The sequence below is a fragment of the Actinia tenebrosa genome, unplaced genomic scaffold (genome assembly GCF_029948245.1).
Source record: "Actinia tenebrosa isolate PJP-AT-01 unplaced genomic scaffold, QUT_ActTen_1.0 PGA_scaffold7__59_contigs__length_16204524, whole genome shotgun sequence".
NCBI lineage: Eukaryota > Metazoa > Cnidaria > Anthozoa > Actiniaria > Actiniidae > Actinia > Actinia tenebrosa.
Genome location: NW_028292584.1, coordinates 16,187,220 through 16,204,424, shown reverse-complemented (window position 1 = coordinate 16,204,424; position 17,205 = coordinate 16,187,220). Strand labels below are relative to the sequence as shown.

Genomic DNA, 17,205 nt, shown 5'->3' with positions numbered 1-17,205 from the left:
GTGCTGACCTTATTAAACTTTGGTTTACTGGACGGATTGCGCTACAGTTTTGTGTTGCTAAGCGGTATCCAAGCACGTGACCACTAGCTGCAAAGGGCCTATTACAGCTAAAAGTACCGGCGTTCTCTGCGGTCTTGGCTTGTTGCTTGAGGATTTTGGTGATGAGACAACGATTTCTGAAATAGGTGTATATGAGATACAAAGCACACGACTCAATGAAAGAACGAACAAGTGGCACGAGGAGACATATGAATATGGATACAACTCAAGCAAAAAAATCTTATTCTCAAGAGAATAACCTGAAATGGGTTGACTTTGCACCTTTGCAAGTAAAGACGTCTGGACTGAGTGGTTTTTCTATGTTCATTTATCTCATGTCAGGAGCAGGGATGTATCAACTGGCCTATTGTTAGATATAAATAAAACTGTGTTCTGCATCATGCCATACTCATACTCATAGCCCATACGAACGAGAGGACCAATTGTTTTAGTCAAATCCAACTAGTCGGTCAAATATATAGATAAGTTTTGAATAAAAGTTAAATTTAATGTTTTAGTTTTCAAAGCCGGCACTTTTTGCTACTAGTAGAGTATAACTTAGCCTAGTAGTACCTCATTCAATCAGAACACAGCAGTAGTAGAGTATAAGTTATAGACTAGTAGTAGCTCATGCAATCAGAACGCAGCATTGAATACAGACCCCTATCTGGATTTGACTAATGAAGTATGTATGACACACCAAGCGCGAGCGGTCGGCACCTCTTTCAAACTCGGCTCCACTAGACTAAGGTGTGTTATGTATGTTCGTTTTTTAGGTGCTGGGACGTATCAACTGGCCTATTTTTAGATGAAACTCAGCGAATAAACGAACAAACAAGCTTCAAGCATCTAGTGTTTTAATAAGACACGGAACCAACGAAACACGATGACACTGGAGAGTGACCAGCTAAAAAATGTTTATTAGAATTATTATGCATTATTTATATCTTGAAAATTTCATTTAGCTTTATCAAAAAACTTTATCAACTATTAGATATAATTAATAATATCTGACATCAGTTGGACACTTCAAGTTAAACTCAAACTCAGTATTGTCTATTCCAAGCTTTGGTGGATTATAGAAATGACCAGAGTATGCGTCGGATATGTGTATAACATGCACTTCCTGATTAACACTTCACTTGATGGATGAAACAGCCGATGTCGACCTAATTTTGCGCTCTCATAAAATGTTGGAATTTGAAATATTATGTATCAAACATTCAATTATTTTTGATGTGATTATTTTATTGAATTTGGTTAATTGTTGCATTACCCTCTTGCTGGATCGAGCTGATCTGAAAGAGTGACGTAGAAATGACGTCACTACAAAACTGAAGTGTCATAAAGCCTGTGCAATTAATTAACGAGCGAAAAATAAAAAACCTGTCCACCATTGCAATATGAATATAAAACTCACTAGCTATTGTGTTACTTTGTATAACCCGTTTATTATCAAGGTTTTTTTTTTTCATTTTGTGGCCTGGAAATCCATAATTTCAAGAGGAAAAGTAACACCTCAGTTTTGCAAATTTTCTCGAACCTGATTGGCTGACATTTTTCTCAGATATATAAGCTAGATGCTATTGTTGCTATTATTGATTCTGCTGTTGTTGCCACTGTTGTTGTTGTTGCGTTGTTGCTGTTGTCGTTGCTGCTGCTGTTGCTATTGCTGCTGTTGCTGTTGTTGCTAATGTTGTTTGTTGCTGTTGCCATTGCTGTTGCTATTGCTGCTGTTGTTGCTGCTATTTACTTCTGTTGCTGTTGCTGTTTTTGCTGCTGTTTTTGCTGCTGTTGTTGCTGCTGTTGTTGCTGCTGTTGTTGTTGCTACTGTTGTTGTTGTCAGTACTGTTGTTGGTGGTGGTGGTGCTGTTGCTGTTGCTGTTGCTATTGCTGTTGTTAATGTTGTTTTTGTTCTTGCTTGTTGCTGTTATTGTTGTTGCCATTGTTGTTGCTTCTGTTTCTGCTCTCGCTGTTGCTACTCAGTTGTTGTTGTAACTGTACAGCATTTTCTTTAATGATGCGTTGTTTCCCAGGGATGTTGACCACGAGCTGGCTGCACCTCTATTACTTTTCTTGTTCGTCTAAAATCCTCTACGTCTTAAATAAAAAATTAAGTTATTACCAGTCTCCCTGTCAACTTCGGAATTGCAAATGGTCACGCACGAGTAAGAAGCTAGAACATTATATTTAAAGCTCAGGTCCTGGTTGTACGAAGGGTGGATATTGGTTTTTAGTGGATAAATATTTATCCAGTGGATAAGATGATGCTGTTATCCAATACATTTATCCACTGGATAAGATTTGTCTGTTGCTTGGATAGCACTATCCACCCCGCTTTGTACAACCGCGCCCTGTAATAATGTAACAATAACTTACCAGATGAAAGCCTGGACATCATTCTTCTCCTCCTCCATTCCCACAGGAAACCCAACAGGCTGAATACAGCAAATATCGTTGCAGTCGATATAATGAACCATACTTGTGTGTTGGGTCCTGATTCGCTCTCAGGCTCTGATGACTTCACAGCCAGTTTATCTTTAGCCTTCAGCAAAAGTAAAATAATTTATATTAAATATTGTTCTTGCCTTCAAAATGCGTTCAATAAACTCGTGCCGCTAGCACTAGCACTGCCACTGATCTATTACCACCAAAGCACGTACCTGCTCAATCTGGTAAATATCGATGACTTCCTCTTGCAAACAGCTGAAAAATACTTGAATGTGTTTAAAGTCACCAGTGACCGTCAAGCCGATCATGAACTGTTTGTCAATGTTTTTGGCGATCTTCAGTTTGCCGTTTGTTTCATTGACCATCCACTTCCTTGCCATTTCATTATCGTGTATCAAAAAGTATTTCAATTCATCTTTTGGAGTCATCAATAATTTCTGCATATCACTGTACGTCATGTCTAGAAAATAGTTAGCAAGGCCTTTTTATATCAATTATTCCGATCACAGGCTAACCACTCTAATAAATGAAGGAAATACCAAATGGTGTCTTTTCTTTGTCTTTTTTATGCGCGCGCGTTATCGATTTTTTGTCATCTCCCCTACCCCCCTTGGTAACAATTTTGTTTTTCTACTATACAATATACTAACAAGGTAGGCAACTTCACGGGCTTCCTGAGGAGAATTCAAACTTTGACGAGAGAAAGCCGCGAATTTATCCAGATATTTTGACTCCGAAAACAAAAAAAAAGTATACAGAACGTCGTACTTACATCTAACCTTCAATAATTTAAAGGATTTTTGATAATATAAATTCTCTATAAGGAGGGTTTTTTGGGCTTTTTTAACGAAAACTTATGTGCCGTCAGTTATGCTTGCATCCGAGCGGGCCTGAACACGAGAAAAGGGATTCCAAACAAGTCCTCTCCCTCCCTCTCCAAGTGTTTTTGGTTCGTTTTTGGTTGGTTGGGAAGTATGTGGTAACGAACCAAAAACACTTGGGGGTAGGGGAGATGACAAAAATCGTTAACGCGCGCGCATAAAAAAGACAAAGACAAGACACCATTTTTAGAGTATTTCCTTCATTTATTAGAGTGGTTAGCCTGTGTTCCGATATTATGAGAAATGACACTTTTAGCTAGGGCGTAATGTCTTCATGTGTCATTCCCTGGAGTATTGTTTCTATGTTTAACGGTTGCGCATGAGAAAACACATGAATATAGTATACACAACTCAAAACAAATTTTATTCTTGAAAGAGATGACTTGTGCTATGAAATGGAAAACTGTTACGCCCAAGCTAAAAGGATCTATTGATCGTCTTTGTCTTTGGTCTAAAGAAGATTTGTATTGAGGGTAATGGGAAATGTGAATTTTAAGTGGCCAAAATTTTCATTCCCATGGTTACGATCCGTTATCATGGTTATCAAACTTACCCGAATACTGGGCACCAAGGTTGAACTCCTGTCCAAGAAACGACTTCATACCCATGGGAACAGCAACCTTAAAAAACACAATAAAACAATTATAAATGATTCATCAGAAACTGTTGTGAAGTAATGTTTTTTTTTTTTTTTTTTTTTTCAATCAATTTTTCAATCGTACACTTTGAAGCTGTAAGTGTATCAACCAGAAAATTTGGAAAAACTTGAAATCTGGAATACAGGAAGGGATCTAAACTAACGAAGACTACTCACAATTGGTGCCGAGTCCAGAGTTCAAACCTGAGAGACTACACAGGTGAGAAGTGAATGTACTTCCACTACACTACCCTTAATTCTTGAATACACTTTTTTTTAGCTTGGTTGTTTGTTGTCACAATTCAGACCATGTGATGCAACTCTTGGGAGTCGATTCTTTCATGTATAAAAACTTTAACATAATAGTCATAAAAAATGTATTCTCAAGGAATTGTCACGTGTTCTGAAATGTGCAATTTGCATACAAATTCTAAATATAGTATCAAAATTCCTAATTTGCATATTTCAATATTGCGGAGCATGGTTATAGTGTTACACGTTTCAATCAGTTATACGTTTATACGTTTCTGCAAATACCATTTCAAAATAATAAGCAAACATCGAATGGATTATACCTTAGTATCCATCAAGTCAACAGTAGCTATTTCACTGGACGTAATATTAGCTGTGATTTGACCAGTAAACATGGACATTACAATAGTCCCGAGAACCATCCAAAACACTGCGAACATACGACCCCAGAAAGTGCGGGTTGTCTTATCGCCGTACCTCGAAGAGAGAGTAAAATCAAAAGTCAATCATCAGCTGTCATTGTGTTAGATAGAGTAAATTCGACTTAAATTGAAAACGTCTAACTATCAAAATAATTTATGGTAAATATATTTCCTTCTTACCCTACTGTTGTCATGGTAACGAATGACCACCATATGCCGACTAAAGCACCGTGTGGAAATTTGGCGGGAAATTCTTCTGAATTCTTTCGATGCTCCTAAAATAGAATATGTATCGTATCTGAGGAATTTTTTTTATTAAGATATTTCTAAACGAGATATTTAGTTTTCTAGAGATCGCAGAAGTTCTTAAACTTCTAAAAAATTAAAAACATGTTCAAAAAATTATTCAATCATTATTTATCAATTGTTATTAAAATTTTAGAATGCACCAAAATCTTCATCAACCTTTTTTTTAAAAAATAGCCGAGTTTATGCTTATGGTGACAGTTTATGGCCGAAAGAGTCTAATGAATTGTTCAAACTTGGGTTGAAGAAACAATTGAAGCAGTGAAGTAGATCAATATTGCCATAAACGAAATTTCCACAATATTTACGGGAAATTATAGAGAAAGTGCCCATAATCCGGCATGGACCAATAAGAAGTAAGCTAAACGGAGAATCCTGCCAATAGATGCTAATAACATCCCCAGCGAAGAGAATAGAATTTTTACCGACTCTCAATTTGAAAAATTCTAAAGAAAAATGAACACAAAAAAAAGCCAAAAACGTGACTTTTTATTTTTACCTAAACAATTATTTGTTGATATTTGACGGTTCTTAAAAATATTAACCTAAAAATGTTTTTAAAATTTCTCTACCGACTTATTAATTGGAATTCCCAATAACATCAAAATATTTTCATTCTTTATCAGTTTTAACGGAGTTGTTTTCTTTTGAAATAGCTATATATATATATATATATATATATATATATATATATATATATATATATATATATACAAATATCAAAGTTTCTCAACATGGATGTATGTCTCATGCCTCGGCAACTGCGAAAGTAATTCGGAACTCCGAGTGAATTCAGGTGGTACTACATTACACTAAACTTCAAATCGTCTGGGAAATTTGTTCGTAGATGGAAACCGCTATTATACATTATATAATTGTTTTGATTTGATAATCCCTGCAATTTTGTAATTTGTAAAAATCAATCCTCCCTAATTTCTAAATTGCACTGTACTAAATGTATTGTTTTTCTTCTTCTAAAATGTGCTGTGAATGAAGTATTATTAAAAGGAAGAAATAAAAAATAAAAAAAACTTCAATTGAGATTCAAAGAAAATCATTCAAGTGGAATAAACGGTTGTTAATTTATATGTTATGTGTAAACGTAAGGTTACTTACAATGGCCCATACGATAAAACCTGCCAGAATACCGAACAACAAACAAACAGACAAAATAGGCCAAGTCTGCATAACCATGTTAATTGATGCCACATTTTCACTCCAAGAACCAACTTCAACCTCAACAACTGCAGGTCCCGGGGACTGGAACAGCGCTAGAAAAGGTCTCTGGAATTGAGTCGATTCTTTACGATTAGCAAAAATAGGAAAATACAATTCTGGAGTTGTTGTTCGAAGACTGCTTCGAATTTTGATCTCCATCTCTTCAGATGAGGAAATATTCATTCTTTGATAGTTGAAGCTCATCATTGGACAGCCACATTTGTTAGAAGCACGCTGCATATAATACGGTAAATAACCGGCGGCCAGCCCCGTTTTGTTGTTGTACTCCAAGCTAAAGAACAAGAATGGCATAAGTTCTATCCAATTGATGGTGATGTTCAGAATGGAAGGACAAGACATCGAGTCGTTCCGAGCCAATGTCATGTTAAAACTGAATACAGCACTCAAAATAATAATCACTTTCTTGACCATCGAAGGCCGTATCATTCTAGCAAATATGTTTTACTAGTTTAACATACATAGTTTCATTAAGCAGCTTGTTTAGACAAGTCTTACAAAATAGATTTCCTCAAACTGATTGTCGTTAGTCCTTCGGTGACGCAAATGTTCGTGTGTTCAACGATGTCGTAATTGGCTCTCAGATTATTAGCATATCGTATTTTTCATGAATATTTAAAATTGATTCCTAGTCAAAGGTATAATTTTTGATTAGAGAACGTGCTAAAGTGTTGAATAAAGAATTATAAGAACTACTGGAACCAAGAACCAAGTAAAACTTGACAAAAGAAGAAGACTAGAAATAAAAAAATGCTTTGTTAGTTTTTTGTTAACTTTTTGATTTAGTTTTATAAATTGTTCACGTCATATTTATATTAATTTTTCGATTTGGAAAATGGTTTTAAAACAAGAACTATACATGCACACGTAAAATGGAATAAACTTCGTTTATATTCATCAAATCTTCAAATGTTATTGAACTCTGAAACAACATCTAGACTTATATAAGTCAGGGCACGAGTAACACAATTCGAACCCTGAGACCAGCTCTGGGCTGATCTAAGTTAGGGCACGGATAACTCGGATTGAACCCTCAATGATGATCTAAGTCAGGGGACGGCTAAATTCACACATCGAATAGGAATTGAACTTGTTAGGTTTGAGAAGGAAAACTATAGAAACCCGTCAGTAACTAGTGACGATCTTGATAGAAACAACACACTGCAAACTAATTGGACGTGATAACGAGAAGAGTCTCACTAAAGATCCCCTGCTGACTTGTAACATAGCAAAACACTAAGTGTGCCCATGATAAACAGAATATTTACTGATGGCTTCAAGCAGTTGGTCATGACAAAGTGATAATGTCTAGTCACTAGTTTAAATTATAGACCGTTTACCTTGGGCGTAATGTTTTCCCATTTCAGACCACGTATATTATTCCCAAGATTTTCTTTTCTTTTCTTTTTAACAGCTGCGCATGAGACGACGCATTCATGAATATCGATAGATACAATTCAAATTTACAAAGAATCTCATTTTCAAGAGAACGACAAGTGGTCTGCAGCTACAATGGGTAAACATTACGCCCAATAAAAATAAAATCATCTATTGATCTCCCAGAATGATTGACCTAATGAAGGCACTAAGACTGTTATTTTGCATGATTCAGTCATTTTACAACGGCGTTGGGAATCAAGTTGCACGGAATTCTTTTCTACTTTTGGCAGCGATAGCGTCTCCTTTGCATTTTGCAATCACTCTTGCCACAAGTTGCAGAGAAAAATGCTCTGTGTAATCGCGCCTTTACTGTAATTAGAAATAGTTCACCCATTATTTACCATGCTATGGGCGGACTGCATTAAATTGCAGAAGCAAATATATTCACAGGCTAAACGCGATTTATCTCATCTTTCAATGAAACTGAAGATGAACTTGCTGAGATCAGTCGAATTTTCTCTTTCATGAATGTCTCAAAATCAGAAGGCATTTAAAGACGTTTAGAAGTTCAAAGAGTTGTTAATGTCGGAACAAACTGAGAACACTGAACATATATAAAAGGAATAAAGAATGATAATATCTTTCGAAATCGCATCTCATAGCATTGATTCAGAGCCGGTTTACTTTTTAATATTCGAGTTTATTGGACGAAGTTCTTGACTCGACAAAAAAAAATGATGGAATCGTTGTCGAAAATGCAGGTCTTGGTACTTGGGATTCCACATCTGAAATGATTGATGAAAAAACAAGAAGTTACGTAAAAACCCGTAATCTTGAATTTTAAGATTACCAGAGTAAATAGAATATATCACATAATGGCGCGAAGATGTGAAGTTTATTTTTGAGTGGTAAAACAGTTTTCATCCGACGAGAAGATAAACTTCATATCTTCAAGCCGACATCTAATTTTCTTTTTATCATATCAGTAGATACATCCACAAACTTATTACAACGCGCGTTAAAGTGAGCGGGAAAACATCGGGAAAATATGCCATATGAAAAACGCGATCCCAATCCCAATAAAACACTTCTGAGCGTTCTCAAATCAAACCTTTATGATGTCAGGATTTGCAGCTATTCAAAGTGGCTCTTAGTAAAAAAAATTTCGGGTCACAAGTCCAAATTTTAAGTCGGCAAATAATTAATGCTAGCTACTTTGAGTGAATCGATCTTGTTTTCATGCCAGATGTTTTACCAGGATTAAAGTTTGCAATGACGTAATGCAGCTAATTTTGTTCAGTTGCCAAAGTAACGACGAACATAAATCCCAAGCATTTTTTTTTTGATTTAATGTTCGCGAAATTGTTGAATATATTAACCATGTCATTCTATACTGTATGTCATTCTATGCTGTATGGTAGCTAAATTGTTGATAAACCTAGAAAAAGGAGAACGCAAAATAAGCTGTCAACACGTTTTTTTTTTTTTTTTTTTTTTTTTTTTTTTGTGGAATAGCTCTAAATTCTTTATTTCAGACTGTCGTAATGGGACGTAGCAAGACCTAGACACCTTGCCTGACTTAGATCAGCCCAGAGTTGCTTGAGATAAAATTTGAAGGTTAACGTACTTTAAAATGTGCTCGATATATTTTTATGATCTTTTGAAACCTCCTCAAAATAAGAAAAACATTGGAAATTATAATCTGATCGTCGCAGCAGAACTAAATTCACCATTTTCCATACATGGGTTCACTGGTCAAACACGAAGCATTCACTCGAGGTTTCAAGGTCCAAATTTGAATAATCCTTTGAAAGTACCTTGGCGCCTCGCTTAAACGCTTTGTGTTTGACCAGTGAACCGATGTATGGAAAATGGTTAATATTTGCCGACTTAAAAAAAACTTGGAGTATATTTGGCAAATCCGGTCAGTAAAGGCCAGACACTGAGGGTGGTCACTGCCAGGTTTTCTTTGCGTCCTCAGTGGTTCTTTTACGTCTCTCCGATGCAGGGTGAGGCGTGTGAAGAGATGGGACAGTCAATAGACCTATCCCGAATTCGCTTGACTGACCATACCACGAGACAATGGTTTGAAGTCGAGACTGAACTGGATTCTTGTATTCGTCAAGTTCAACCTCGACTTGAAACCATTGTTTCGTGACCAGTCAAGCGAATTCGGGATAGGTCTAGTACGAAGGTCTAACTGTTTGTAATTGTTATTACAAAGGCAGCACCTTCTCCTCAGTTATCTTAAGACCCTGAATGTTGGTCCGGTCGAGAATCGAACTACTACCTCACGCATGAAAGTCCGATTCTCAGTTAACTGAGCCAAGCGGGTGTCGGTTAAAATTCATTCAAAGACTTTACATACCTGATACTCTTGCTGTTTTTCCTTTCCTAAGCCATTCACACAGGAAACCCATCACTACTAAAAGTACGAGCAAACTAGCAGTGGCAATCAGGAGAACGTGTTGAGAAGCGATGCCCGACTCTTGTGGCGGGAAAGATGAGTTGTGGGCTTGCAGCTTTTGGTTGGCCTACAGAATGAATATGTGTATAGGGGCTGTTTGTTTTACAGGGGAGGGAGGGAGGAGGTCATGAAAAAGTAGGGGGCGGACACAAAAGAATTTCAGTTGAAAGGGGGAATCCATAAGAATACACAGAACTTTTATGATAAACAGAATAGGTCTATGTTCGGTAGGGAGATGGTGGTGGTTGGTGGTAGTTTTGTATGTGGATGAGAGTGGGTCATGGATCAAATTCATTCTTGAGAAGCATGGGTGGCGCGCGCTGCTAATGCGTCGCCTCTCACCAATGCGACCCGGGTTCGAGCACTGCCGGTCTCGGTGTCGTATGTGATTAGAGTTGTTTGTTGCTTCTCTCCTGTGCTTCGAGGGTTTTTCCTCCGGGTTCTCCGGTTTTTCCTACCTCCTCAAAAATCAACTTCTAAATTATAATTCGATCTACCGCCTGCCTTATCAATTGGGTCGCAAGGCCTGTTAGGCATTAAGTCGTCCACCCAGGAGTGGTAAACGTATTAGATTCTTTTATAAATTAGGTTAAACAATGAAGGGGACATATCTTAATGCAACAACGGAGAGGGAGGAATTACGATTTCTTGTATGGGTTACCAAGCAAATCCCACCACACCTCCCCTACTAGCCGTTAAAAAATGGGCCCTTAGAGTTACAAGTAAATGGTTATTGAAAATATGAATCACACATACCATTTCGATTTGATAGAAATCAGTGACTTCTCTTTGTATGCAGGTTAACATGCTTGTCAGAGGATCAAAATCACCAGTTACTAACATCCCAATGCCAAACTGATGGTCAACACTTTTGACTATTTTGACTTCTTTTGATGATCTCAACCACTGTTTTGCCACCTGGTAATCGTGCAGCAAGTAAAATTCCATGTTTGAATTCCCTAACATTGCATCTTCTTCCATTTTGCTGTAATTCATGTCTAAAAAGAAACAATTAATTTTTCCCTTGTGTCCGGAATATTACGACAAATGAGCAATTCCAAGATTGAGGAAAAAACTGAGTGAAGTTGGAATAGCAGTGCATTGTGGGATTGTTTTTAAGATATATTTCCAAGATGGCGTCTATCTTGTCCTCAAAGAGTCTCACAATGCATTGCTCAGCCTTGGAATGGCTTATAAACGAAGCTAGAAGGTCAATATAATAAGGAAAAATACAAACATTACAATACAATAAAAATATAGATCGGATCACGTATGCACAGCAATAACGTCATTACGAGCAGGCTCGTCACTGATAAATATCAGAAAGTATTTAGGTTTATTATACCCGGAGAGCAATTGACCACGAAGTATGGTGGTTCTCTATAGGTTGCTATCAATAGACGTCACTTCCGGTAATAGCTCTTTTTTTTTGATGGCTTACAGAATCCTGGAGGTTGTTTGATCTCTTGTTTTCTGGTTTGATGTCGTGAAAATAGTCAAATACAATAGTTTTAGGACTTATTTTGATATGTTTTGACTTAGCATCCGCTAGTTGCCCCCCAGTCAACCGCTTGTTTGCTCTCCAGTCAACTCCAAAAAAGTCACGTGATTGATAGTAAGCAATAGCATATAACGACGACGAAATCAATTTGTATTGAATATTAGACTAGTAAAAGCTCTTGTCAGTCAACTGCTCCTAGATAGTTTTTTTATACCAGGAAAGCACAGCTCGAATTTTCTAGATTAAGATTCCTTTTTAAAGAAAGAAAAAAACACAAGAGTCCTCATTTTCTTGAATTAATAAAAGTCGTTTATAAAAAATAATAAATAATTGAATATAAAAAAATTTCCAAGGCTTGTGGAAACGAAGAAGAAGAAAACAATAATACGGTGGGAATCGAACACACGTCTACATGCTTTAATTAGATAATCAATCCCAAAATACAGAAGAAAAAAACAGTACCTTCATGCCATACCCCTAGACATCCGCTGGGTCATCGTATGGACTTCGGACATGACGGCGATTAAGTCCCTCTGCCCTTGGGTGTACGGATTACGCAGGAAGTGTTCTAGCCGAAGCATCAGGGGAGAGACTAGCCGGCCACCAGACCGTATCTACAGCTAATCCCTTGCACTGTGCCACGCACTGGCACGTTGATTTGAAGTGGAAAATAATCTAGTCTATCTGGTGCTTTGTTTTCATGGCTATTGTTGTGCTAATTTCCTGAAATCGTGGCCCAGTGGAAAAAACTTGGGCTTCCAAGACACTGAGTCAAGCACGATTGAGCAAGATTAGTACTTGGATGGGTGACCTAAAGTTGATAGCTAACTATTTGTTAACTATACCCAAATATGCTTTTGGATTTTTTTTATTTTTTTTATTTTTTTTTTTTTCGTTGATATTTTTTCAAGATACTCGAATAGATAGATATATTTTATAAATGTTTTTTTTTTTACACTATAGTGTAACCATTCCTGTCTACCCACTACGAATACTCTGGGAAAAGTCTTTAAACAAAAGATTACTTAGCTCTCATTTTCAGTTTTTTTTCTTCCGGCGGTTGCATGTAATGTTTTTTTATATATTCGTTGGGGATGTTGTCATTATTGTCGTTTCGGCTTTTTCTGAGTCTTCATGATATTTTCATGTTCAACTGAACAAGAAACCAAAAGTGTGGATTTTTCGCAAAAAACACCTGAATTATTAAAGAACACTTCTTGATGAATCTTTGACTAAATGCTTTTTGCTAATATTTTGGTCTAGAATTTGTCCCAAATTTATATATATATACATATTTATGTAAATGTATATTTCTTCTGTGCATTCGCGAGTTTTGCTTGAAAATCAAACAGGATCCCTGTGGTTTGTACATGGACGTACGTGCGTACAGACGGAAGTGACGTAATCAAGCAATGAAAATTAAACTCGATGGGTTATCAAAGTATAGAGTTCCGCTATTAACATACTTATTAAACCAATCATTTCTCTAAAACAAGAGGTCATCATAGACATACCAAAATATCGAGCGCCGAGGTTGAACTCCTGCTCAAAAAATGTTTTCATTCCTGTCGGAACTCCAACCTGCCAAATAAATCATATTTATCCCGATTTAACTCTCAGGATTTCCAGAGCCATTTCTTTGATAATATAAGAAAACATTAAATCTGACCTTAGTGTCCATCAAGTCAACAGTAGCTATTTCGCTGGACGTAATATTAGCTGTGATTTGACCAGTAAACATGGACATTACAATAGTCCCGAGAATCATCCAAAACACTGCGAACATACGACCCCAGAAAGTGCGGGTTGTCTTATCGCCGTACCTGGTAAGATTAGTTTGAATAAAGAGAAATAATTCAGGATTATTGTAAAAACTGGTCGTATTTAGACAGATCATTGCATTGCAATTCAATGTGAAGCTTTTTTTAAGGGCAGAAATAGAAGCCGTCTTGAAAAAAATATGCCTCTTACAACATTTCTACAATGCATTGAAATGCAAACTTTTCCCCTCAACCTTGGAATGGCTAATAGATAACCTTTCCGATGGCAGACATAGGAAGTTTTAAAAACAGGTCAACAATTTCAAATTTAGGTACTCTGAATTTTTTCACCCATAAAACTTGTAGCTAATGATTGCTGTAAATAAAAGGGTTGATATATAACCCGCATTCTGATTGGCTGGATAAAGGATCAGAAGAAAGAGATCTAGAATCGCGCAAAATAATTCAAAATATTGTATAAAAGGCTGCTTGTGTCTCTGTACTGCGATATAAATACTGTGGAAGATGTAGAAACTGAAATTCGAAAAGCAAGTAGAGAAACACTTGACTATGCCTCATGTTCCTAAGCTTGCCTCTCTCATAATCTAGAGCTCCCAGCTCGTTTATATCATAGTACAGAGACATACGCGCACGTGTAAATTAGATAGCAGTGCACGTGAAGGAAAAATGTTAGACTTACCCTACAGTAGTCATGGTAACGAATGACCACCATATGCCCACTAGAGCACCATGCGGAAACTTGGCTGGAAAATTTTCTGGGTTTTTCTTGCGTTCCTGGAATACAGTTAACTTAAGTTAAACAATAAAATCAATCGTAAAAAGAAAAAAAAAAGAGGAAAAATGAAGAGAGAAAGACAAACATGATTTAGGTTTAAGCCCTATAGAAATTGAAAGAGTCGTTTCTTTTATAATCGTTTGTTTTTGGGTCACTTACAATCGTCCATACGATAAAACCTGCCAATAGACCGAACAGCAAACAAACAGACAATTTAGGCCAAGTCTGCATAACTATGTTGATCGATGACATCTTTTCACTCCAAGAGTCAAATTCAAATCGAATGACTGCAGGTCCCGGGGACCGGAACAGCGCTAGAAAAGGTCTCTGGAATTGAGTCGATTCTTTACGATTAGCAAAAATAGGAAAATACAATTCTGGAGTTGTTGTTCGAAGACTGCTTCGAATTTTGATCTCCATCTCTTCAGATGAGGAAATGTTCATTCTTTGATAGTTGAAGCGCATCATTGGACAGCCACACTTGTACGAAGCAAAGAGCATATAGCTTGGCAAATAACCTGTTATGTTCTTGTGCTCCAAGCTAAAGAACAAGAAGGGGAGAAGATCTATCCAGTTGATAGTGATGTTCAGAATGGAAGGACAAGCCATTGATGTGTTTACAAATGAACGCTGTTAAAACTGATGTAGTACAAGAAGTAATTATACAAGTGTACAGTCTCCTTGTGAACCTAAGTGCTGCGCTCGTTCTCTGTATAATTGAATCGATGTCATTAGCTGTTAACTGATCCTGATTCAGATAATTGTCATGAATATTTTATTAATCTTTTACGGTTATTGTCAAAGCTAATTTCACATCTCGCGATAATGAGGAGCATTTTGCTTGTTTAGCATCGAGGTGTTAAGCAAACCTTTCTGGTGTAATGACGATTAAAACAAAAACATCAGTTATCAATTTTTCTCTCTAAAATGTTGCTGTTTTTAATGAAACCTTTATCATTTAGTTTTCAAAACTACCTCAACAAGATAGAAGAATAGTTACGATAGCTGGAAAGAGCACCGCGTTCAACTTATCGCTGTTCGAAGTTTGAAGGAAGAAAGTATGATATTTTTACGATTATTTTTTGGAGTCTGTGACGTCATACACTCAACATCGAACATCGCTCCATACATTTCATTGTAGTTTATGATCAAAATATCAGTAGAGCAGCAGGTAGGGGGACTCGCGATCGATGCCAAAGATATGCGGGTTTAACTCGCGGATTTACGAAGACGGGTACAGCAGATTTATCGCAAACGGAGGTTAAAATATTCCTTAGATATACATGGCCACCATCAACGACATTCAAAACAAAACTGTGCGCAGGCTCGGAAATCAGGTGATGGATAACTCAGACGCTGACTTTGTCTTCGCTACATTTATGGAGGGAAAGACAGACAAAACTATGAATCACAAAATGGCTGAAAAGATAATCAACAGAATGCCGGCCGGTGACTACCGTTTGGAGTTGACATTCGTAAAGTACTTAGACGGTGAGTGGATAATAGAAAAGGGTCGTAATCCTATCAGAGCGTCTGGTAAGCAGAACCTGTTCGTTTTGAATAAGCACACACGACCGGGAGCACTTGAGGGAATAGACATGCTCTTCTACGAGGTCGCTTACCCGGTTACCGTGGTCATCTACGGTGCATACGAAATTAAGAAGCCGGACGTTAAGAAGCTTAAACCAATGCGACATCCTGGTAACTGCGTTGGGAAGCTGGTTAGGGAGTTTTTCGAGGATTCCTCTCGGGGTGGTAAGCTTACACCAAAAAGAAGAGAAGCCATCAGGAAATGGGAGCATTCTACTCGTAAGACTGGAGGAACCATCGAAAACATCAAAAAGTTAGAAACCGCGTTAGAAAGGCGCATACATGTGAAAGGCATAACCGACGGCTTTATTTACCCAGGAACGCATAAATACGAAAGCAAAGGTGCTCCCATAGTCATTTACCAACACAACGCGCACGCGTGGAGGGAGTTGAGGTTCCCAAGAAAGAAGGAGACAAAGGTCTATAAGAATTCCCCATTGACAGAATTAGTTCATGAGAATTCTATTTGGTTAATGGATTCAGAAGGATGTCAATTCATGACGCAAGATGGTACTTTATACCGACCAGAAGTGGAACATCAACGCATTAAAAGCGCCTGCGAAACCCTTGGTGAGGACTTTTCAGACGAAGTGCTCAGCTCTCGCAGCTTGGACTTCTTAGCCGCGAAGAAAAAGAACGGCTGGAAACCTACCCCAAAAGAGTTCAAAGATATCTCCAAAGCTTGCGTAGAACACGGTCACGGCGGTCTTTGGAATATGGAGTACAACGAAGACGAGTACGTGTCGTTGGATATGAAACACTGTTACCCCGCCAGTTTCAAAGGCCTTGGGGATTGTAAGGAGTATTATGACCGTTACGGACATCCAGACTCCCAATTCTTTAGGGTGTCACTACCGGGTTACTACGACGCCCCAGCAACGGGGTTCATCAGACTGACCACCTGGGAGTTAGCAAAAGACTTACATCCCATAATTTACGCGTGGTATGGGAAGCACCTGCAGGAGAAAGAATGGATACCCATACCCCTACTGAAGTTCCTCGAAGAGCGCAAGCTTTTAAAATACACAGCGCATGAAGCCATACTCTGCCATAGCGCCTTTACACAATGGCTTCCAGAGCACAACCCCACAGCGCGTGTGGTCATAGGTAAATTCACACAGGGCGCAAAAGAAGGCGAAAAACATATGCAGCGTCGCTTGATAACAGACGAAGGTGAACTAAGCTTCCTCATAAAACGTGCACATGACCAAGGAACAATGGTATCCGTAGAGAAATGGGACTACTTCATAGAAGGTCAAAAAGAACAGAAATGTAATGCGCTGTGTTATTACCAAGACCATCGACCATGCACAGTATTACCATCTGCGTGCCAGCATGCTAGCATATGCGCACATCAATCTCTTAGCAATGCTGCTACGGTTTGACAAAGAGGACATCCCACGCGTAGCCACGGATTCCTTGTATGTAAAGCCAGAAGTGTTAGAGAAGATGCAGGAGTTCTACACTGCCGATGAACTTGCAGAAAG

General features: G+C 37.8%; 2 protein-coding genes across 2 annotated transcripts; both read right to left on the bottom strand.

The window, feature by feature from the left end:
* Window positions 1–1,903: 1,903 nt before the first annotated feature.
* LOC116290828 (uncharacterized) lies at window positions 1,904–6,881 on the bottom strand. The gene is made up of 7 exons (XM_031697936.2): window positions 6,105–6,881; window positions 4,863–4,957; window positions 4,584–4,737; window positions 3,925–3,991; window positions 2,703–2,950; window positions 2,419–2,584; window positions 1,904–2,139 (listed from the first exon to the last, which is right to left on the bottom strand). The coding sequence occupies exons 1-7, from the start codon at window positions 6,651–6,653 to the stop codon at window positions 2,054–2,056; spliced, it is 1,365 nt and encodes a 454-aa protein (XP_031553796.2). The 5' UTR covers window positions 6,654–6,881; the 3' UTR covers window positions 1,904–2,053.
* Window positions 6,882–8,283: 1,402 nt separating this feature from the next.
* Window positions 8,284–17,042, bottom strand: LOC116290826 (uncharacterized). Its single transcript, XM_031697935.2, has 6 exons — window positions 14,033–17,042; window positions 13,242–13,395; window positions 13,087–13,153; window positions 10,828–11,069; window positions 9,973–10,138; window positions 8,284–8,389 (listed from the first exon to the last, which is right to left on the bottom strand). The coding sequence occupies exons 1-6, from the start codon at window positions 14,044–14,046 to the stop codon at window positions 8,292–8,294; spliced, it is 741 nt and encodes a 246-aa protein (XP_031553795.2). The 5' UTR covers window positions 14,047–17,042; the 3' UTR covers window positions 8,284–8,291.
* Between the last annotated feature and the right edge of the window lie 163 nt (window positions 17,043–17,205).

What these genes read in the sequence shown, in the direction of transcription:
- LOC116290828 (XM_031697936.2), bottom strand. Translation starts at nt 6,653, where the DNA reads ATGATACGGCCTTCGATGGTCAAGAAAGTGATTATTATTTTGAGTGCT. An exon ending in TTGACTTGATGGATACTAAG is followed by an intron (nt 3,992 to 4,583) that starts GTATAATCCATT and finishes GTGTTTTTTAAG; the next exon opens with GTTGCTGTTCCCATGGGTAT. An exon ending in ATATTTACCAGATTGAGCAG is followed by an intron (nt 2,585 to 2,702) that starts GTACGTGCTTTG and finishes CTTTTGCTGAAG; the next exon opens with GCTAAAGATAAACTGGCTGT.
- LOC116290826 (XM_031697935.2), bottom strand. An exon ending in CCTCGGCGCTCGATATTTTG is followed by an intron (nt 11,070 to 13,086) that starts GTATGTCTATGA and finishes GTTTCTTTTTAG; the next exon opens with ACATGAATTACAGCAAAATG. An exon ending in ATTTCTATCAAATCGAAATG is followed by an intron (nt 10,139 to 10,827) that starts GTATGTGTGATT and finishes TTCATTCTGTAG; the next exon opens with GCCAACCAAAAGCTGCAAGC.